The sequence below is a fragment of the Staurois parvus genome, unplaced genomic scaffold, assembly GCF_062004578.1.
Source record: "Staurois parvus isolate SC_StPar_1 unplaced genomic scaffold, SC_StPar_1.0 ptg002113l, whole genome shotgun sequence".
Classification (NCBI taxonomy): domain Eukaryota; kingdom Metazoa; phylum Chordata; class Amphibia; order Anura; family Ranidae; genus Staurois; species Staurois parvus.
Window position 1 is genome coordinate 1,095,427 of NW_028319909.1, and position 22,710 is coordinate 1,118,136.

Genomic DNA, 22,710 nt, shown 5'->3' on the forward strand with positions numbered 1-22,710 from the left:
GGCTGTGTACCTTGGTTTCAAATCTCAGAAGAAGAGAAAACATAGAGACTACATGACATCATTGTATAACCTGTACCCGCCTGGCCAGTAGCAGAATGATGGCCAAGCTGGACTCTCATTGATCCAGGTGGGCATCATATGATGTCCTTCCCGGATCGCGCCACACGCAATAAGTTCTGTCACTGGCTGTGTGCCTTGGTTTAAAATCCCAGAGGAAGAGAAAACATAGAAACTACATGACATAATTATGATACCGGTGGTCCTAGCAACTGATCACTGCAAGAGGAAGGGGGGATGAATTGGTAACTGACTGGCTGGCCGGCACCCAAACTGTCACTTGGACCAGGGGTGGACTGGCATCTCATGGGGCCCCCGGTCAATAGGGGATCATGGGGCCCCTGTGTCCTTGCCCAAACTCAAAAAAGCCTATGAAAAAGGTACCCGGGGCATCTCATGGGGCCCCTTACTGACCCCAGGCCCTCGGGCAGTGCCAGAGTTTCCAAATTGTCAGTCCACCCCTGACTTGGACCATGGTTGGCCATGTAGTCATGCATAATAAACACGGAGAAGCTGCCTCTATCACTTTTTATTTTATATGAAATCTAAGTAGAAGAAGTCAGAAGAGAAGCGGCCATTTGATTGTAGTAGAAATGTAACATTTTGTGCCCTACACGTTGGTCAAAGTAGGCTGCAGATCTGGATGGAAGAAGTTCCACTTACATCAAAGGGTGCCTCAGACTGTCTATAATTTTAAAGGGTGCCTTGACTGAAATGAGGTTGAGAAACACTGCTCTAGCACAATATATTAGAATTTCTGGGTTCAGGAGCCTAAAATTAGGGATGATCTCAGTTTTCAGTCAGAAAGGTAGAGGGTGGGAACCAGGATGAAGAGTAGGCTGAAGATCTGGATGGAAGATGTTCCACTTCCATCCCCCTGTGATGTTGGGTGTGGGGTGCATACATGACATCATTGTTTGTTAGGATGCTGGAAATTCTAATAACCAATCAATGAACAGCAGGGGAGAAATTTTACTGGGGACTGATGGCTAGTGGGTGGTCCAAATAGAACTGTCACTTAGCCCGAGTTCGAACCATGGTTGGCCATTTAGTCATGCCTGATAAACACAGAGAAGCCCTCTCTATCTCTTTTTGTTTTAGATGAAATGAAATCCAAACAGAAGAAGTCAGAAGAGAAGCGGCCATTTGGTTGTCGTGAAAACCCAACAATTTTTATTCTACAAGTTGGGATTCATCTTGCTGAACACAATGCTGTCAGTGGTGACCAACAAAGTCAGGCACCGCCGTTCTTTTATCTGTATAGGAAAAAAATGTACGTCTCAAAGACGATAATAAAACGAATGGGATCCCATGACATCGACTCACAAGAAGACTTTTCTTCGCTGAATAACAAACTCAAGACATCTTCAGAAGTAATCCGAGTTATCTGGTAAGTAATAATACCCACTAAGATTCATTACAGACTTACAAGGACGAGGACTGATAAAGCGTATGTAAGCCTCATTAAACATGTAATATGTTGCAGCATACCAGTCCTTAGATGTGATGGCTGTATAAGTCCTCATGGACACGGGACGTTTTTACAGCGGCTGTTTTTGGCGTTTGCCGTTTTTTTTCTACAGCCAGTAACCCCCCCAGCATGTTATCCTATGTGTCCATCCCTGGCATGTCATCCTATGTGTCCATCCCCGGCATGTTCTCCTATGTGTCCATCCCCGGCATGTCATCCTATGTGTCCATCCCCGGCATGTTATCCTATGTGTCCATCCCCGGCATGTCATCCTATGTGTCCATCCCCGGCATGTTATCCTATGTGTCCATCCCCGGCGTGTTATCCTATGTGTCCATCCCCGGCGTGTTCTCCTATGTGTCCATCCCCGGCATGTTCTCCTATGTGTCCATCCCCGGCGTGTTATCCTATGTGTCCATCCCCGGCGTGTTCTCCTATGTGTCCATCCCCGGCATGTTATCCTATGTGTCCATCCCCGGCGTGTTATCCTATGTGTCCATCCCCGGCATGTTCTCCTATGTGTCCATCCCCGGCATGTTATCCTATGTGTCCATCCCCGGCGTGTTCTCCTATGTGTCCATCCCCGGCGTGTTATCCTATGTGTCCATCCCCGGCGTGTTATCCTATGTGTCCATGTACACATAGACTGGAATCAACGTTTTTTGGCTGGGAAAAAAAAAACAGGACTAGTGGGTTTCTAGAGGAGTTTCTTAGGTGTAAAAACACTCTTAAAAACGCAGTAAAACACGGTAAGACGTCGCAAACCAGCGTTTTTGGATGTTTTTTTGACCAAAAAAAATATTTTTTTTGAAAAAAAAAAAGTAAAAAAATGCAAATGCGGGAAAAGACCACTAAATGCTAATGTAAAAATGCTAAAAAAAAAGCTGAAAAACTTGCGTTTTTAACGTGAGTTTACACAGCTAACGTTACCAGCATTATCAAAACGCCCCCCCCCCCCCCCCGTGTGCATGAGGGGTTAGTGTTGGTTTTTCATTCTTTTTTCCTTTATTTTTGCTTGGTAACGCTGTTAGTAGCAAACTGCCCATTGTAGGGTGACAATTAGTGGTTCACCAAAATGAAAATTCAGGATGCAAGTGGCTGAACACCGAAACCGAAATGGACATTTTAAAAATATATATATATTTTTTTATAAATAATTGTATTATATTTGACTTTTTAATTCATATCATGAATTTAAATGGACAAGAATTAAAAAAATGCAATCCAGTAACCTAAAATAAATTTTACTGAATGTAACACACAGAAACGGGGCAAAAAAATTATGTTTTTTATGTATATATAAAAATTATATATATATATATATATATATACACACACACACACATACGAATGAAAGTAACACACAGAAACTGGACAAAAAATAATATATTTTATGTATATAAATATTATATATATATATATATATATATATATATATACACACACACACACATATACAGTATATATATATATATATATATATATATATATAAGTTTTAAAAACTTAAATAGAAGCATTTTTGCATTGAAGTAGTTGATAGGGGGTGTTTTTGCATTGAAGGCAGTGGGACACCATTTTTCATTGAAGTCAATGGGACACAATTTTGCATTGAAGTCAATGGGCACAATTTTCCATTGAAGTCAAAGGAACGCGATCTTGCATAGAAGTCAATGGAAGGTAATTTTGCATTGCAGCTAATAAGGGGAAATTAGCTTACTGTATATACCTTTAGTTTTCATACAAATAAAAGGAACACTCTATGTCATCATTTTATTTATGTCGATTTTACTCTCTAATAAACATATTTATATTTTATTTTTGTAGAACCCTAACAGACATGAATGATTTCGACCAAATGAATTTTTCCACCATCAACCCAAGTTACGAATATGATTATTGGTAAAAATGAGTATTTTTATACACTTTTCTATCAGAAGAAAGCAGCCTCAGTGTTATTCATTGCACATAGTGGGGTACATCAGTGGTGTGTTTAGGTTTTGTGCTGCCCTAGGCACAGGGGCAGACTGACAACTCATGGGGCCCCCGGGCAATAGGTGATCATGGGGCCCCTGTGTCCTTGCCCAAGCTCAAAAAAGCCTATGAAAAAGGTAGCAGGAGCATTTCATGGGGCCCCCTACTGACCCCGGGCCCCCGGGCAGTGCCTGAGTTTCCAAATGGTCAGTCCGCCCCTGCCTAGGCAACACAAAAATCGCCCCCCCTGCTGCAGAGAGAGCCTGACATCGACCAATAACACCCCTGCCCCCCCACCAGACAGAGCTTTCCACTACCACTGCCCCCCAACACCAGCCACCTTCCCCCATAGCTAGAGAGAGACACTCACCTTCACAGCTCCGGACATCCCCAGGAACGAGAGTCGGCCTGTGCATACACCGTCATGAAGCCCACAGCCTCTCTCAGAACCCACCAGGTCCCCATGCTGCGTGTGTCCCTTTTTCCGTCCCTTCTTCCAAGGGGCAGTGCTGCCCCCTCTGAAAAATGCCGCCCTAGGCAAATGCCTTGTTTACCTTGTGGTAAATACACCCTCGAGAACAGGGTTTCTCAACCTTTTCAAAACAGAGGAACCCCTGAAATAACTTTCCAGTCTCAGGGAACCCCAGGGGTTCATAAGACAATAAGGCAGTACAACTGAAAATTTAACAGCAATACCAGTTGTGTATTAGACCAATCTCCGGTTGCCATTCACTATCTACAATAAAAGCCATTTCAAAAAGCGGAAAACACTCACTTCTTGAACTGCTCTTTGATTTATGATTTTAATATGTTGACATTTAACCACAGAAGAAAAAGAGAAGAGAAAGGTGCCTCTAAGTGTAAAAACTTGATTTATTGCAGACACTGAAAGGCATCACTCACATATGGCACTACTGATGGGTGGAACTGATTGACACGCAGCACTGACTGGCACCTCTGATGGGTGGAATTGACTAACATGCAACACTGACTGACACTACTGATGGGTGGAACTGACTGACATTCAACACTGACTGGCACCTCTGATGGGCAGTGATATGTACATACACGGGCCAATTTAGACAGGATCTAATTAACCTACCTGCATGTCTTTGGAGTGTGGGAGGAAACTGGAGGAGTTGATTCTAGTAATGTGATGGGGGGTGGATGCCGCTCAGATCCAACCCTGGAGTCAAGCATGTTAAGTTTGTGTACAGTGGCCTCAGCACCGCGGTATGCGCACCTCTGATGTGTTTTGCCCTGCCTATCAGGTCTTGGTCACTTGCCTCTCTGACCAAGCCCAATGGACGGGGCGAAACGCATCAAAGGCATGGCTAGCAAGATGCTGAGGCCACTTTACACACGCTCAACATGCTTGACTCCAGGAGTTGGTTCTAGTAATGTGATGGGGAGCGGATGCTGCTCAGAACCAACCCCTGGAGTTGAGCATGTTAAGTTTGTGTACAGTGGCCTCAGCACCGCAGTATGCGCACCTCTGATGTGTTTTGCCCTGCCTATCAGGTCTTGGCCACTTGCCTCTTTGACCAAACGCAATGGACGGGGCAAAACGCATCAAAGGCATGGCTCGCGTGATGCTGAGGCCACTTTACACATGCTCAACATGCTTGACTCCAGGAGTTGATTCTAGTAACGTGATGGGGGGTGGATGCCGCTCAGATCCAACCCCTGGAGTTGAGCATGTTGAGTTTGTGTACAGTGGCCTCAGCACCACGCTATGCGCATCTCTGATGTATTTTGCCCTGCCTAACAGGTCTTGGCCTCTTGCTTCTCTGACCAAGCCCGATGGACGAGGCGAAACGCATCAGATTTGTGACTAGCATGATGCTGAGGCCACTTTACACATGCTCAACATGCTTGACTCCAGGAGTTGGTTCTAGTAATGTGACCTAGGATGCTTCTCCTTTCATCCCTCTGCTGGTGCGGTGATTCTTCTCTTTCAATCTGGCTTCAGAGCAGAGCCACGAAGCCTCACACATGGTCTACTCAGATTCTAGTAACACTGACTTTTTGGCTTTTACCCTGAGGCTGGGAGGCTGAAGATCCTGCTGAATTAATATGCCCCGTATCTAGGTGTCCCAGATTAGTAAAATACACTTTTCTGTTTTACCAGGAGGTCACCTGATTCCAATCCATCCACTACTGGCACCATGGACGAACCATATAAGGAGAAGGTATACCAAGCCACCAAAATGTTTACCATCTCTTGTTACTGTATCTCCTGCATTGTGGGAATCATAGGAAATGGATTGGTAATATGGATCTCCGGCTTCAGGATGAAGACCATCAGTGCGGTGTGGTTCCTGAACTTGGCCATCACCGACTTCATATTCTGCCTTTGTCTTCCTTTTCGCGTAATAGAATGGCTGATTGTTTCTAATTTTTATGACAAACCTAACATACCTATTATATATTTTTTTTCACTTATGATCAACTTTTTCATGATGAACCTGAACTCCGCTGTTAGTGTGACTTTCTTGACAGCCATTAGTGTTGACCGGTGTGTGTCCATCATGTGGCCACTTTGGGCTAAAGTACACCGAACACGGAGATTAGTCAGGATCGTATCGGTGTTTCTTTGGATTGTTCCTCTGACTGTTGTGTTAATTATTAATATAGTTGCACCTGTCACAATCAACCAATATTATGTAATTGTCCTACCCCTAGGAGAGTTTTTGAGATTCCCTGTTTACGAATATTTTGATAATCCTGAAACATATATCATAATGTCCAAAAATATTTTCATGTTTGGGATACCTTTTTTTCTTCCTTATTTGTTACGGCCTGATTGTCTCCAAACTACGTCGCAATAAATTTAAAAGACCAAAAGCGTTTCAAAGAACTTTCAGAATCATCGTTGCGGTAGTGGTTTGCTTTTTCATCTGCTGGTTTCCATTCAACATATGGCCACTCATAGCATGGCTTATGGGGATCTTTGGAACCCCTGCCAATTTCATGATCAGTCATTTTTGCCTTTGCCTGATTTCAATCAGCAGTTGCATGAATCCCATTCTTTATGTCTTACTGGGCCATGCGCGTGGGGCCAATAATAAAAAATCCATAAAGGCCAGATTGAAAAATGCAATGAGTGAAGCACTTGAAGAGAGATGAAGTGCAGAACGCCTGTTCCATCATTGTAAACCTGTCTCTTCCACTTCTTCTTTAAAGTGTTACAACCAGGGGCGGACTGACAACTCATGGGGCCCCCGGGCAATAGGGGATCATGGGGCCCCTGTGTCCTTGCCCAAACTCAAAAAAGCCTATGAAAAAGGGACCAGGGGCATCTCATGGGGCCCCCTACTGACCCTGGGCCCTCGGGCACTGCCCGAGTTTCCAAATGGTCAGTCCACCCCTGGTTACAACAGTACAATCAGTCTGTAGATGCAGTAAAGTGTGCTTGTTATACTCGCTGTGGAATCTAAGGGGTTAATCCTCTGCATTGTGTAAAAATGCTGTTTGATCCTGTCTGCTCTGCTCCTCCTCTTGTTCAAATGTCCATGCTGATAGGACAGACTGAACCCGTAGCCCTTCTGCACATGCTCAGTTTAGTGTGTATTGCTAGGGAGGTTTTTTTTTTTCTTGGGAGAGTGCATGTGATCAACACAAGGCCAATCAGCACTGTCCAGACAGAGGTCAGAGGTTTTGCATCCTCCTAGAGCAGAAAGAAAACTTCTTCTACAAGCTTTACCAAGTGCTCTGCTCAAGTCACAAGACTGCTCTAACTGCTGATGAGAAAAGGTATTTAGCAGTTTATATTTACTAAAAGAATTCCATATCCATGTTGTGCGTACTGTGGGAAACCAGATCGAGTGAATGCAGAATCCGGGGGAGACCAGATATAGTGAATGCAGGGTCCTGGGAGACCAGATATAGTGAATGCAGGGTCCTGGGAGACCAGATATAGTGAATGCAGGGTCCGGGGAGACTGGATATAGTGAATGCAGGGTCCGGGGAGAGCAGATATAGTGAATGCAGGTCCCGGGGAGAGCAGATATAGTGAATGCAGGGTCTGGGGAGACCGGATATAGTGAATGCAGGTTCCGGGGAGAGCGGATATAGTGAATGCAGGGTCCAGGGAGAGCAGATATAGTGAATGCAGGGTCCGGGGAGACTGGATATAGTGAATGCAGGGTCCGAGGAGAGCGGATATAGTGAATGCAGAATCCGGGGGAGACCAGATATAGTGAATGCAGGGTCCTGGGAGACCGGATATAGTGAATGCAGGGTCCGGGGAGACTGGATATAGTGAATGCGGGGTCCGGGGAGAGCGGATATAGTGAATGCGGGGTCCGGGGAGACCGGATATAGTGAATGTAGGGTCCTGGGAGACCGGATATAGTGAATGTAGGGTCCTGGGAGACCGGATATAGTGAACACAGGTCCCGGGGAGACCGGATATAGTGAATGCAGGTCCCGGGGAGATCAGATATAGTGAATGCAGGGTCCGGGGAGACCAGATATAGTGAATGCTGGGTCTGGGGAGAGCGGATATAGTGAATGCAGGGTCCAGGGAGACGAGTTATAGGGAATGCAGGGTCCGGGGAGAGCGGATATAGTGAATGCGGGGTCCGGGGAGAGCGGATATAGTGAATGTAGGGTCCTGGGAGACCGGATATAGTGAATGTAGGGTCCTGGGAGACCGGATATAGTGAATGCAGGGTCCTGGGAGACCGGATATAGTGAATGCAGGTCCCAGGGAGACAGGATATAGTGAATGCAGGTCCCGGGGAGATCAGATATAGTGAATGCAGGGTCCGGGGAGACCAGATATAGTGAATGCTGGGTCTGGGGAGAGCGGATATAGTGAATGCAGGGTCCAGGGAGACCAGATATAGTGAATGCAGGGTCCGGGGAGACTGGATATAGTGAATGCAGGGTCCGGGGAGAGCGGATATAGTGAATGCAGAGTCCGGGGAGACCAGATATAGTGAATGCAGGGTCCGGGGAGACTGGATATAGTGAATGCAGGGTCTGGTGAGACCAGGTTTAGTGAATGCAGGGTCCGGGGAGACCAGATATAGTGAATGCAGGGTCCGGGGAGACCAGATATAGTGAATGCAGGGTCCAGGGAGACGAGTTATAGGGAATGCAGGGTCCGGGGAGAGCGGATATAGTGAATGCGGGGTCCGGGGAGAGCGGATATAGTGAATGTAGGGTCCTGGGAGACCGGATATAGTGAATGTAGGGTCCTGGGAGACCGGATATAGTGAATGTAGGGTCCTGGGAGACCGGATATAGTGAATGCAGGTCCCAGGGAGACAGGATATAGTGAATGCAGGTCCCGGGGAGATCAGATATAGTGAATGCAGGGTCCGGGGAGACCAGATATAGTGAATGCTGGGTCTGGGGAGAGCGGATATAGTGAATGCAGGGTCCAGAGAGACCAGATATAGTGAATGCAGGGTCCGGGGAGACTGGATATAGTGAATGCAGGGTGCGGGGAGAGCGGATATAGTGAATGCAGAGTCCGGGGAGACCAGATATAGTGAATGCAGGGTCCGGGGAGACTGGATATAGTGAATGCAGGGTCTGGTGAGACCAGGTTTAGTGAATGCAGGGTCCGGGGAGACCAGATATAGTGAATGCAGGGTCCGGGGAGACCAGATATAGTGAATGCAGGGTCCGGGGAGACGAGTTATAGGGAATGCAGGGTCCGGGGAGAGCGGATATAGTGAATGCGGGGTCCGGGGAGAGCGGATATAGTGAATGCAGGGTCCGGGGAGAGCGGATATAGTGAATGTAGGGTCCTGGGAGACCGGATATAGTGAATGTAGGGTCCTGGGAGACCGGATATAGTGAATGTAGGGTCCTGGGAGACCGGATATAGTGAATGCAGGGTCCGGGGATTGTGGATATAGTGAATGCAGGGTCCGGGGATTGTGGATATAGTGAATGCAGGTCCCGGGGAGACCAGATATAGTGAATGCAGGGTCCGGGGATTGTGGATATAGTGAATGCAGGGACCGGGGAGACCAGATATAGTGAATGCAGGGTCCGGGGTTTAGTAACACTTTAAGTGCTTCAGGCAAGTCACACCCTATTGTTTGCAATTAAATCGGTTATATCGGTGCAATTCCGACTTGGTCGGAGCCACACTCCTTTCTAAAGTACAGCATGCACCACTTCAGGTGTGACTTGCATAGACATCTGCATCTTTCAAGCCGCAGATATCTTGCAAGTCGCACCTCAATTCAGAATGACATCTGAGTTCGCTTCACTGGAAGTCGCACGATTTCAGAGTCGGATCGGTGTCACTGGGGACTTAGTACTGATTTCTTGCTGCCTTATAGTTCACCAATCACCCTGAAGATGCACTGCTGATAGGCCTAGGCTGATGTTTATGTTACTATCACTAAAATGACATATATTACCATTATATTACTGTATTTTATATTACCGTTCCTTATATATTCTTCTACATCCTGTGCCATTGAAAATAAACATTTTGAATTTCATACAAGCACTTGTCTTTAAATATATTGATTATTCATGTTTTTTTTTTCTTGGTAATACAGACAGCAGAAGGTGCAGGAATATGTGTGTGTATGTATGTGGGGTACGGGTAGTCACAAGGAACTTACCAACACCCAGTGAAAAGGGTAAGATGCCACCACTTGTGATGTTGCAAGCAAACCTGCACTCTGCCCATTCAGGGCAAAGTAACAGGTCCTCTTAACCTCCCTAGCGGTCTGATTATGTCCATATTTCTGTGCTCAAAGCGGTACATTTTTTTGCCTGGAAATATGTATTTTGTTTATTGTAGGCTGTAATTTTTAGGAATAACTCACAGAAATCTGTCCGAACAAGAGTCTAGTAAACATCCCGGGGATGATAAAACTTGAAACATGAAATCATAAATTATAATTTAATAAATAATCATAAAAAAATAATAATATAATAATAATAAATGTAATTCAATAATATAATGAAACCAAAAACACTGAAATGTGAAATAGAGCGCCAAGTTCGTACATCGCTGAGCAAAGTCGCAGAATCGTTTTCAGTGTCTGATGATGAATTTCCCCCACGAATCATTATCACTCAATTCTGCAAGTGGTTCTGATTTACTATCGCTGTTCTCTAGCCGGTCTAAAACCGCTTTTGACCTAAAGGGACGCTTTTTGGACGCCATGGACGTTTCTCAGTTTCCAGGCAGAAAGAACAGTAAAAATGCAGACAGGGCGCCGGACAAAGCACTCGGGACAAAATGTATGTGAAATGGTTTGATACGGGAATGTTATACTATGTGATTTTAGTGTATTTAGTGAAGGTCACTTTTTGACATTTCTAAATTTCCTGCCAGTTCCGTCCCCCGTACATCACGACGCTCGCAGGGGATGGAACCTGGAAGACAGATGCTGACATTGCCGGGGACACTGCAGGAGGGACATGCATGACGAGCGAAAACGTTCTTACATCCTGTGCTATGTGAAAAAACATTTTGTATTTTATTAAAGCACTTGCCTTTGAATATTGTGATCATTCATTATTTTCTCTCTTGGTAATACAAACCAAGCGGTGCGTGAACATGTGTGTGTATGTAGAATGGAGGAAGCTATCGGCAACATACCAACACCCCATGGGGACAATTCACTTTCCATTCCTTACCCTTTTGTGACTGTAGCCAGGGGCGGACTGACCATTTGGAAACTCAGGCACTGCCCGAGGGCCCGGGGTCAGTAGGGGGCCCCTTGAGATGCCCCTGGTCCCTTTTTCATAGGCTTTTTTGAGTTTGGGCAAGGACACAGGGGCCCCATGATCCCCTATTGCCCGGGGGCCCCATGAGTTGTCAGTCCGCCCCTGACTGTAGCTGTACTTATTATTCAGGAAAAAATACCAGATTTTAAAATGGAATTGTGGTTCAATATTTAAAATCTCAGAAGCAGAGAAAACATAGAAACTACATGACATCATTGAATAACCTTTACCTGCCTGGCCAGTAGCAGAATGATGGTCAAGCTGGACTCTCATAGATCCAGGTGGGCATCATATGACGTCCTTCCCGAATCGCGCCTCGCACATGCCCACGCGGCCACTCTGCGATAAGTTCTGTCACAGGCTGTGTACCTTGGTTTAAAATCTCAGAAGAAGAGAAAACATAGAAACTACATGACATCATTGTATAACCTGTACCCGCCTGACCAGTAGCAGAATGATGGCCAAGCTGGACTCTCATAGATCTAGGTGGGCATCATATGACGTCCTTCCCAGATCACGCCTCGCGCGTGCCCGCGCGGCCACTCTGCGATAAGTTCTGTCACAGGCTGTGTATCTTGGTTTAAAATCTCAGAAGAAGAGAAAACATAGAGACTACATGACATCATTGTATAACCTGTACCCGCCTGGCCAGTAGCAGAATGATGGCCAAGCTGGACTCTCATTGATCCAGGTGGGCATCATATGATGTCCTTCCCGGATGGTGCCACACGCGATAAGTTCTGTCACTGGCTGTGTACCTTGGTTTAAAATCCCAGAGGAAGAGAAAACATAGAAACTACATGACATAATTATGATACCGTGGTCTTAGAAACAAATCACTGCAAGAGGAAGGGGGGATGAACTGGTAACTGACTGGCTGGTCGGCACCCAAACTGTCACTTGGACCAGGGGCGGACTGGCATCTCATGGAGCCCCCAGGCAATAGGGGATCATGGGGCCCCTGTGTCCTCGCCCAAACTCAAAAAAGCCTATGAAAAAGGTACCTGGGGCATCTCATGGGGCCCCTTACTGACCCCGGGCCCTCGGTCAGTGCCAGAGTTTCCAAATGGTCAGTCCGCCCCTGACTTGGACCATGGTTGGCCATGTAGTCATGCATAATAAACACGGAGAAGCTGCCTCTATCACTTTTTATTTTAGATTAAATCTAAGCAGAAGAAGTCAGAAGAGAAGCGGCCATTTGATTGTAGTAGAAATGTAACATTTTGTGCCCTACACGTTGGTCAAAGTAGGCTGCAGAACTGGATGGAAGAAGTTCCACTTACATCAAAGGGTGCCTCAGACTGTCCATAATTTTAAAGGGTGCCTCAGACTGTTCATAATTTTAAAGGGTGCCTTGACTGAAATGAGGTTGAGAAACACTGCTCTAGCACAATATATTAGAATTTCTGGGTTCAGGAGCCTAAAATTAGGGATGATCTCAGTGTTCAGTCAGAAAGGTAGAGTTTGGGAACCAGGATGAAGAGTAGGCTGAAGATCTGGATGGAAGATGTTCCACTTCCATCCCCCTGTGATGTTGGGTGTGGGGTGCATACATGACATCATTGTTTGTTAGGATGCTGGAAATTCTAATAACCAATCACTGAACAGCAGGGGAGAAATTTTATTGGGGACTGATGGCTAGTGGGTGGTCAAAATAGAACTGTCACTTAGCCCGAGTTCGAACCATGGTTGGCCATTTAGTCATGCCTGATAAACACAGAGAAGCCCTCTCTATCTCTTTTTGTTTTAGATGAAATGAAATCCAAACAGAAGAAGTCAGAAGAGAAGCGGCCATTTGGTTGTCCTGAAAACCCAACAATTTTTATTCTACAAGTTGGGATTCATCTTGTTGAACACAAAGTAAGATTGCTGTCTGTGGTGACCAACAAAGTCAGGCACCGCCGTTCTTTTATCTGTATAGGAAGAAAATGTACGTCTCAAAGACGATAATAAAACGAATGGGATCCCATGACATCGACTCACAAGAAGATTTTTTTTCGCTGAATAACAAACTCAACACATCTTCAGAATTAATCCGAGTTATCTGGTAAGTAATAAAACCCACTAAGAATCATTACAGACTTACAAGGACGAGGACTGATAAAGCGTATGTAAGCCTCATTAAACATGTAATATGTTGCAGCATACCAGTCCTTAGATGTGATGGCTGTATAACTCCTCAAGGACACGGGACGTTTTTACAGCGGCTGTTTTTGGTTTTTGACATTTTTTTTCTATAGCCAGTAACCCCCCAGCATGTTATCCTATGTGTCCATCCCCGGCATGTTATCCTATGTGTCCATCCCCAGCATGTTCTCCTATGTGTCCATCCCCGGCATGTTATCCTATGTGTCCATCCCCGGCATGTTCTCCTATGTGTCCATCCCCGGCATGTTATCCTATGTGTCCATCCCCGGCATGTTATCCTATGTGTCCATCCCCGGCGTGTTATCCTATGTGTCCATCCCCGGCATGTTATCCTATGTGTCCATCCCCGGCATGTTATCCTATGTGTCCATCCCCAGCATGTTATCCTATGTGTCCATCCCCGGCGTGTTATCCTATGTGTCCATCCCCGTCGTGTTATCCTATGTGTCCATCCCCAGCATGTTATCCTATGTGTCCATCCCCGGCGTGTTATCCTATGTGTCCATCCCCGGTATGTTATCCTATGTGTCCATCCCGGTCGTGTTATCCTATGTGTCCATCCCCGGCATGTTATCCTATGTGTCCATCCCCGGCATGTTATCCTATGTGTCCATCCCCGGCGTGTTATCCTATGTGTCCATCCCCGGCATGTTATCCTATGTGTCCATCCCCGGCGTGTTATCCTATGTGTCCATCCCCGGCATGTTATCCTATGTGTCCATCCCCGGCATGTTATCCTATGTGTCCATCCCCGGTATGTTATCCTATGTGTCCATCCCCGGCATGTTATCCTATGTGTCCATCCCCGGCATGTTATCCTATGTGTCCATCCCCGGCATGTTATCCTATGTGTCCATCCCCGGCATGTTATCCTATGTGTCCATCCCCGGCGTGTTATCCTATGTGTCCATCCCCGGCATGTTATCCTATGTGTCCATCCCCGGCGTGTTATCCTATGTGTCCATCCCCGGTATGTTATCCTATGTGTCCATCCCCGGTATGTTATCCTATGTGTCCATCCCCGGCATGTTATCCTATGTGTCCATCCCCGGCATGTTCTCCTATGTGTCCATCCCCGGTATGTTATCTTATGTGTCCATACACACATAGACTGGAATCAACGTTTTTTGGCTGGAAAAAAAAACAGGACTAGTGGGTTTCTACAGGAGTTTCTTAGGTGTAAAAACACTCTTAAAAATGCAGTAAAACACGGTAAGACGTCACAAACCAGCGTTTTTGGATTTTTTTGGACCAAAATAAAAATTTTTTTGTAAAAAAAAAAAAAAAATGCAAATGTGGGAAAAAAACGCTAAATGCGGAAACACGCCACTAAATGCTAATGCAAAAATGCTAAAAAAAGCTGAAAAACGTGCGTTTTTAACGAGACTTAACACAGTTAACGCTACCAGCATTATCAAAACGCCCCCCCCCCGTGTGCATGAGGGGTTAGTGTTGGTTTTTCATTCTTTTTTCCTTTATTTTTGCTTGGTAATGCTGTTAGTAGCAAACTGCCCATTGTAGGGTGACAATTAGTGGTTCACCGAAATGAAAATTCAGGATGCAAGTGGCTGAACACCGAAACCAAAATGGACATTTTAAAAAAAAATATATATTTTTTATAAATAATTGTATTATATTTGACTTTTTAATTAATATCATGAATTTAAATGAACATGAATTTAAAAAATGAAATCCAGTAACCTAAAAGAAATTTTACTGAAAGTAACACACAGAAACTGGACAAAAAATTATATTTTATATGTAAATAAAAATTATTTATATATATATATATATATATATATATATATATACATATACAGTGGGGATCGAAAGTTTGGGCACCGCAGCTAAAAATTTGTATTAATGTGCATAAAGAAGCCAAGGAAAGATGGAAAAATCTCCAAAAGGCATCAAATTACAGATTAGACATTCTTATAATATGTCAACAAAAGTTAGATTTTATTTCCATCATTTACACTTTCAAAATATCAGAAAACCAAACAATGGCGTCTGCAAAAGTTTGGGCACCCTGCAGAGTTAATATCTTGTACTGCCCCCTTTGGCAAGTATCACAGCTTGTAAACGCTTTTTGTAGCCAGCCAAGAGTCTTTCAATTCTTGTTTGAGGTATCTTTGCCCATTCTTCCTTACAAAAGTCTTCCAGTTTTTGAGATTTCTGGGCTGTCTGTCACGGCTCTTTTAAGGTCTATCCATAGATTTTCAATTATGTTGAGGTCAGGAGATTGTGAAGGCCATGGTAAAACCTTCAGTTTACGCCTCTTGATGTAATCCCCCGTGGATTTCAAGGTGTGTTTAGGATCATTATCCATTTGTAGAAGCCATCCTCTCTTTAACTTCAGCTTTTTCACGGATGGCATCAAGTTACCGTCCAAAATTTGCTGAAATTTTATTGAATCCATTTTTCCTTCTACTTGTGAGATGTTCCCTGTGCCACTGGCTGCAACACAACCCCAAAGCATGATTGATCCAACCCCATGCTTAACAGTTGGACAGAGGTTCTTTTCATTCAATTCTGTGCCCCTTCTTCTCCAAACGTACCTTTGCTCATTCCGGCCAAAAAGTTCAATTTTAACCTCATCGGTCCACAGAACTTGTTTCCAAAATGCATCAGGCTTGTCTATATGTTCATTTGCAAAGTTCAAACGATGATTTTTGTGGTGAGGACGTAGAAGAGGTTTTCTTCTGATGACTCTTCCATGAAGACCATATTTGTACAAGTATCTCTTTATAGTGGAATAGTGTACCACAACTCCAGTGTCTGCCAGATCTTTCTGGAGGGATCGTGCAGTCAAACGTGGGTTTTGAATTGTTTTTCTCACAATCCTGCGAGCTGTTCTGTCTGATATTTTTCTTGGTCTTCCAGATCTTGCTTTAACTTCCACTGTTGACTGCCATTTCTTAATTACATTCCGAACAGAGGATATTGACATCTGAAAACGCTTTCCTATCTTCTTATAGCCTTCTCCAGCTTTGTGAGCGTCAACTATTTTCAGTTTCGGTTTTCTAGACAACTGCTTAGAAGAACCCATGGTGCTGATTGTTGGGGCAAGGTCAGATGAGTCTGGGCATTTAAAACCTTTGAGATTGACATCATCTGGTCTTCCCAGATGATGATTGAGAACAATCCATGACACTGGCAGGTCTCAGCTTTGCAAAGGCGGCAGTGCATGCTATAAATTCTGCAGGGTGCCCAAACTTTTGCAGACGCCATTTTTTTGTTTTCTGTTATTTTGAAAGTGTAAATGATGGAAATAAAATCTAACTTTTGTTGACATATTATAAGAATGTCTAATCTGTAATTTGATGCCTTTTGGAGATTTTTCCATCTTTCCTTTGCTTCTTTATACACATTAATACAAATTTTTATCTGGGGTGCCCAAACTTTCGATCCACACTGTATATATATATATATATATATATATATATATATATATGTGTGTGTGTGTTTATACGTATATATGTTTTTATTTAAGTTTTAAAACTTTTAAAAAACTTAAATAGAGGCATTATTGCATTGAACTGGTTAATGGGGGGTGTTTTTGCATTGAAGTCATTGGAGTCAATAGGGCACAATTTTGCATTGAAGTCAATAGAACGCGGTCTTGCATGGAAGTCAATGGAAGGTGATTTTGCATTGAGGCTAATAAGGGGCAATTAGCTTACTGTATATACCTTTAGTTTTCATACAAATAAAAGGAACACTCTATGTCATCGTTTTATTTATGTCGATTTTACTCTCTAATAAACATATTTATATTTTATTTTTGTAGAACCCTAACAGTCATGAATGATTTTGACCAAATGAATTTTTCCACCATCAACCCAAGTTACGGATATGATTATTGGTAAAAATAAGTATTTTTATACACTTTTCTATCAGAATAAAGCAGCCTCAGTGTTATTCATTGCACATAGTGGGGTACATTAGTGGTGTGCTTAGGTTTTGTGCTGCCCTAGGCAAAAATCGCCCCCCCCCCCCCCCCCCCGCTGCAGAGAGAGCCTGACATCGACCAACAACACCCCTGCCCCCCATCAGAGAGAGCCTTCCACTACCACTGCCCCCCAACACCAGCCACCATCCCCCATGGGGAGAGAGAGACACTCACCTTCACAGCTTTGGACATCCCCAGGAACGAGAGTCGGGCTGTGCATACACCGCCATGAAGCCCGCAGCCTCTCTCGGAACCCACCAGGTCCCCATGCTGCGTGTGTCCCTTTTTCCGTCCCTTCTTCCAAGGGACAGTGCTGCCCCCCCCCCGTGAAAAATGCCGCCCTAGGCAAATGCCTTGTTTACCTTGTGGTAAATACACCCCCGAGAACAGGGTTTCTCAACCTTTTCAAAACAGAGGAACCCCTGAAATAGCTTTCCAGTCTCAGGGAACCCCAGGGGTTCCTAAGACAATAAGGCAGTACAACTGAAAATTTAACAGCAATACCAGTTGTGTATTAGACCAATCTCCGGTTGCCATTCACTATCTACAATAAAAGCCATATCAAAGAGCGGAAAACACTCACTTCTTGAACTGCTCTTTGATTTATGATTTTAATATGTTGACATTTAACCACAAAAGAAAAAGAGAGGAGAAAGGCGCCTCTAAGTGTAAAAACTTGATTTATTGCAGACACTGAAAGGCATCACTTACTTATGGCACCTCTGATGGGTGGAATTGATTGACATGCAACACTGACTGACACTACTGATGGGTGGAACTGACTGACATTCAACACTGACTGGCACCTCTGATGGGCAGTGATATAAACATACACGGGCCAATTTAAACAGGATCTAATTAACCTACCTGCATGTCTTTGGAGTGTGGGAGGAAACTGGAGGAGTTGATTCTAGTAATGTGATGGGGGGTGGATGCCGCTCAGATCCAACCCCTGGAGTCAAGCATGTTGAGTTTGTGTACAGTGGCCTCAGCACCACGCTATGCGCACCTCTGATGTGTTTTGCCCTGCCTATCAGGTCTTGGCCTCTTGCTTCTCTGACCAAGCCCGATGGATGGGGCGAAACACATGAGGATTGTGGCTATCGTGATGCTGAGGCCACTTTACACACGCACAACATGCTTGACTCCAGGAGTTGGCTCTAGTAATGTGAGGGGGAGCGGATGCCACTCAGAACCAACCCCTGGAGTCAAGCATGTTGAGTTTGTGTACAGTGGCCTCAGCACCACGCTATGCGCACCTCTGATGTGTTTTGCCCTGCCTATCAGGTCTTGGCCACTTGCCTCTCTGACCAAACCCGATGGACGGGGATAAACGCATCAAAGGCATGGCTCGCGTGATGCTGAGGCCACTTTACACATGCTCAACATGCTTGACTCCAGGAGTTGATTCTAGTAACGTGATGGGGGGTGGATGCCGCTCAGATCCAACCCCTGGAGTTGAGCGTGTTGAGTTTGTGTACAGTGGCCTCAGCACCACGCTATGCGCATCTCTGATGTATTTTGCCCTGCCTAACAGGTCTTGGCCTCTTGCTTCTCTGACCAAGCCCGATGGACGAGGCAAAACGCATCAGATTTGTGACTAGCATGATGCTGAGGCCACTTTACACACGCTCAACATGCTTGACTCCAGGAGTTGGTTCTAGTAATGTGACCTAGGATGCTTCTCCTTTCATCCCTCTGCTGGTGCGGTGATTCTTCTCTTTCAATCTGGTTTCAGAGCAGAGCCACGAAGCCTCACACATGGTCTACTCAGATTCTAGTAACACTGACTTTTGGCTTTTACCCTGAGGCTGGGAGGCTGAAGATTCTACTGAATTATTATGCCCCGTATCTAGGTGTCCCAGATTCGTAAAATACACTTTTCTGTTTTACCAGGAGGTCACCTGATTCCAATCCATCCACTACTGGCACCATGGACGAACCATATAAGGAGAAGGTATACCAAGTCACCAAAATGTTTACCATCTCTTGTTACTGTATCTCCTGCATTGTGGGAATCATAGGAAATGGATTGGTAATATGGATCTCCGGCTTCAGGATGAAGACCATCAGTGCGGTGTGGTTCCTGAACTTGGCCATCACCGACTTCATATTCTGCCTTTGTCTTCCTTTTCGCGTAATAGAATGGCTGACTGTTTCTAATTTTGATGACAAACCTAACATAAATATTATATATATTTTTTCATTTATGATCAACTTTTTCATGATGAACCTGAACTCCGCTGTTAGTGTGACTTTCTTGACAGCCATTAGTGTTGACCGGTGTGTGTCCATCATGTGGCCACTTTGGGCTAAAGTACACCGAACACGGAGATTAGTCAGGATCGTATCGGTGTTTCTTTGGATTGTTCCTCTGACTGTTGTGTTAATTATTAATATAGTTGCACGTGCCACAATCAACCTATATTATGTAATTGTCCTACCCCTAGAAGCGTTTTTGAAATTCCCTGTTTACAAATCTTTTGATAATCCTGAAACATATATCATAATGTCCAAAAATATTTTCATGTTTGGGATACCTTTTGTCTTCTTCCTTATTTGTTACGGCCTGATTGTCTCCAAACTACGTCGCAATAAATTTAAAAAACCAAAAGCGTTTCAAAGAACTTTCAGAATCATCGTTGCGGTAGTGGTTTGCTTTTTCATCTGCTGGTTTCCATTCAACATATGGCCACTCATAGCATGGCTTATGGGGATCTTTGGAACCCCTGCCAATTTCATGATCAGTCATTTTTGCCTTTGCCTGATTTCAATCAGCAGTTGCATGAATCCCATTCTTTATGTCTTACTGGGCCATGCGCGTGGGGCCAATAATAAAAAATCCATAAAGGCCAGATTGAAAAATGCAATGAGTGAAGCACTTCTTGAAGAGAGATGAAGTGCAGAACAGCTGTTCCATCATTGTAAACCTGTCTCTTCCACTTCTTCTTTAAAGTGTTACAACCAGGGGCGGACTGACAACTCATGGGGCCCCCGGGCAATAGGGGATCATGGGGCCCCCGTGTCCTTGCCCAAACTCAAAAAAGCCTATGATAAAGGGACCAGGGGCTTCTCATGGGGCCCCCTACTGACCCTGGGCCCTCGGGCCCTGCCCGAGTTTCCAAATGGTCAGTCTGCCCCTGGTTACAACAGTAAAATCAGTCTGTAGATGCAGTAAAGCACGCTTGTTATACTCTCTGTGGAATCTAAGGGGTTAATCCTCTGCATTGTGTAAAAACGCTGTTTGATCCTGTCTACTCTGCTCCTCCTCTTGTTCAAATGTCCATGCTGATAGGACAGACTGAACCCGTAGCCTTTCTGCACATGCTCAGTTTAGTGTGTATTGCTAGGGAGGTTTTTTTTTTCTTGGGAGAGTGCATGTGATCAACACAAGGCCAATCAGCACTGTCCAGACAGTGGTTAGAGGTTTTGCATCCTCCTAGAGCAGAAAGAAAACTTCTTCTACAAGCTTTAACCAGTGCTCTGCTGAAGTCACAAGACTGCTCTAATTGCTGATGAGAAAAGGTATTTAGCAGTTTATATTTACTAAAATAATTGCATTTCTATGTTGTGTGTACTGTGGGGGACCAGATATAGTGAATGCAGGGTTCGGGGAGAGCGGATATAGTGAATGCAGGGTCCTGGGAGACCAGATATAGTGAATGCAGGGTCCTGGGAGACCAGATATAGTGAATGCAGGGTCCGGGGAGACCGGATATAGTGAATGCAGGGTCCGGGGAGACCAGATATAGTGAATGCAGGGTCCTGGGAGACCAGATATAGTGAATGCAGGGTCCGGGGAGACCAGATATAGTGAATGCAGGGTCCGGGGAGACCAGATATAGTGAATGCAGGGTCCGGGGAGAGCGGATATAGTGAATGCAGGGTCTGGGGAGACCCGATATAGTGAATGCAGGGTCCGGGGAGAGCGGATATAGTGAATGCAAGGTCCGGGGAGACCAGATATAGTGAATGCAGGGTCCGGGGAGACTGGATATAGTGAATGCAGGGTCCGGGAAGACGAGTTATAGGGAATGCAGGGTCCGGGTAGACCAGATATAGTGAATGCAGGGTCCGGGGAGACCAGGTATAGTGAATGCAGGGTCCTGGGAGACTGGATATAGTGAATGCAGGGTCCGGGGAGACCGGATATAGGGAATGCAGGGTCCGGGGAGACCAGATATAGTGAATGCAGGGTCCGGGGAGAGCGGATATAGTGAATGCAGGGTCCGGGGAGACCAAATATAGTGAATGCAGGGTCCGGGGTTTAGTAACACTTTAAGTGCTTCAGGCAAGTCACACCCCATTGTTTGCAATTAAATTGGTTATATTGGTGCGATTCCGACTTGGTCGGAGACACACTCATTTCTAAAGTAGAGCATGCACCACTTCAGGTGTGACTTGCATAGACATCTTCATCTTGCAAGTCGCAGATATCTTGCAAGTCGTACCTCAATTCAGAATGACATCTGACTTCGCTTCACTGGAAGTCTCACGATTTCAGAGTCGGATCGGTGTCACTGGGGACTTAGTACTGATTTCTTGCTGCCCTATAGTCCACCAATCACCCTGAAGATGCACTGCTGATAGGCCTAGGCTGATGTTTATGTTACTATCACTAAAATGACATATATTACCATTATATTACTGTATTTTATATTACCGTTCCTTATATATTCTTCTACATCCTGTGCCAATTAAAATAAACATTTGAATTTCATAAAAGCACTTGTCTTTAAATATATTGATTATTCATGGTTTTTTTTCTTGGTAATACAGACAGCAGAAGGTGCAGGAATATGTGTGTGTATGTATGTGGGGTACGGGTAGTCACAGGCAACTTACCAACACCCAGTGAAAAGGGTAAGATGCCACCACTTGTGATGCTGCAAGCAAACCTGCACTCTGCCCATTCAGGACAAAGTAACAGGTCCTCTTAATCTCCCTAGCGGTCTGATTATGTCCATATTTCTGTGCTCAAAGCGGTACATTTTTTTGCATGGAAATATGTCATTTGTTTATTGTAGGCCTGTAATTCTTAGGAATAACTCCCTGAAATCTGTCCGAACAAGAGTCTAGTAAACATCCCGGGTAGGCTAAAATTTGAAACACGAAATCATAAATTATAATTTAATAAATAATCATAAAAAATAATAATATAATAATAATAAATTTAATTCAATAATATAATCAAACTAAAAAAACTGAAATGTGAAATAGAGCGCCAAGTTCGCACATCGCTGAGCAAAGTCATAAAAACAAGTAGTGCAGCGCTATATAAAATCAAACCTTAATATCAGAAAAATGAATACAAATAAGTCCACTGTAATATCAGTATACGGATTCCTCAGTCCACAATATAAACTTCTAACGTTGTAGATGCAATCCGGTCTC

At 44.5% G+C, this 22,710-nt stretch overlaps 1 protein-coding gene and 1 pseudogene across 1 annotated transcript; both read left to right on the plus strand.

The window, feature by feature from the left end:
* Positions 1 to 5,652: 5,652 nt before the first annotated feature.
* On the plus strand, positions 5,653 to 6,863 carry LOC149432698 (formyl peptide receptor-related sequence 1-like; annotated as a pseudogene).
* A 10,296-nt stretch (positions 6,864 to 17,159) lies between these two features.
* Positions 17,160 to 20,705, plus strand: LOC149432699 (formyl peptide receptor-related sequence 4-like). Its single transcript, XM_089664954.1, has 2 exons — positions 17,160 to 17,229; positions 19,213 to 20,705. Exons 1-2 carry the CDS (start codon positions 17,168 to 17,170, stop codon positions 20,213 to 20,215), a joined length of 1,065 nt encoding a protein of 354 aa, XP_089521080.1. The 5' UTR covers positions 17,160 to 17,167; the 3' UTR covers positions 20,216 to 20,705.
* The last annotated feature ends 2,005 nt before the right edge of the window (positions 20,706 to 22,710 follow it).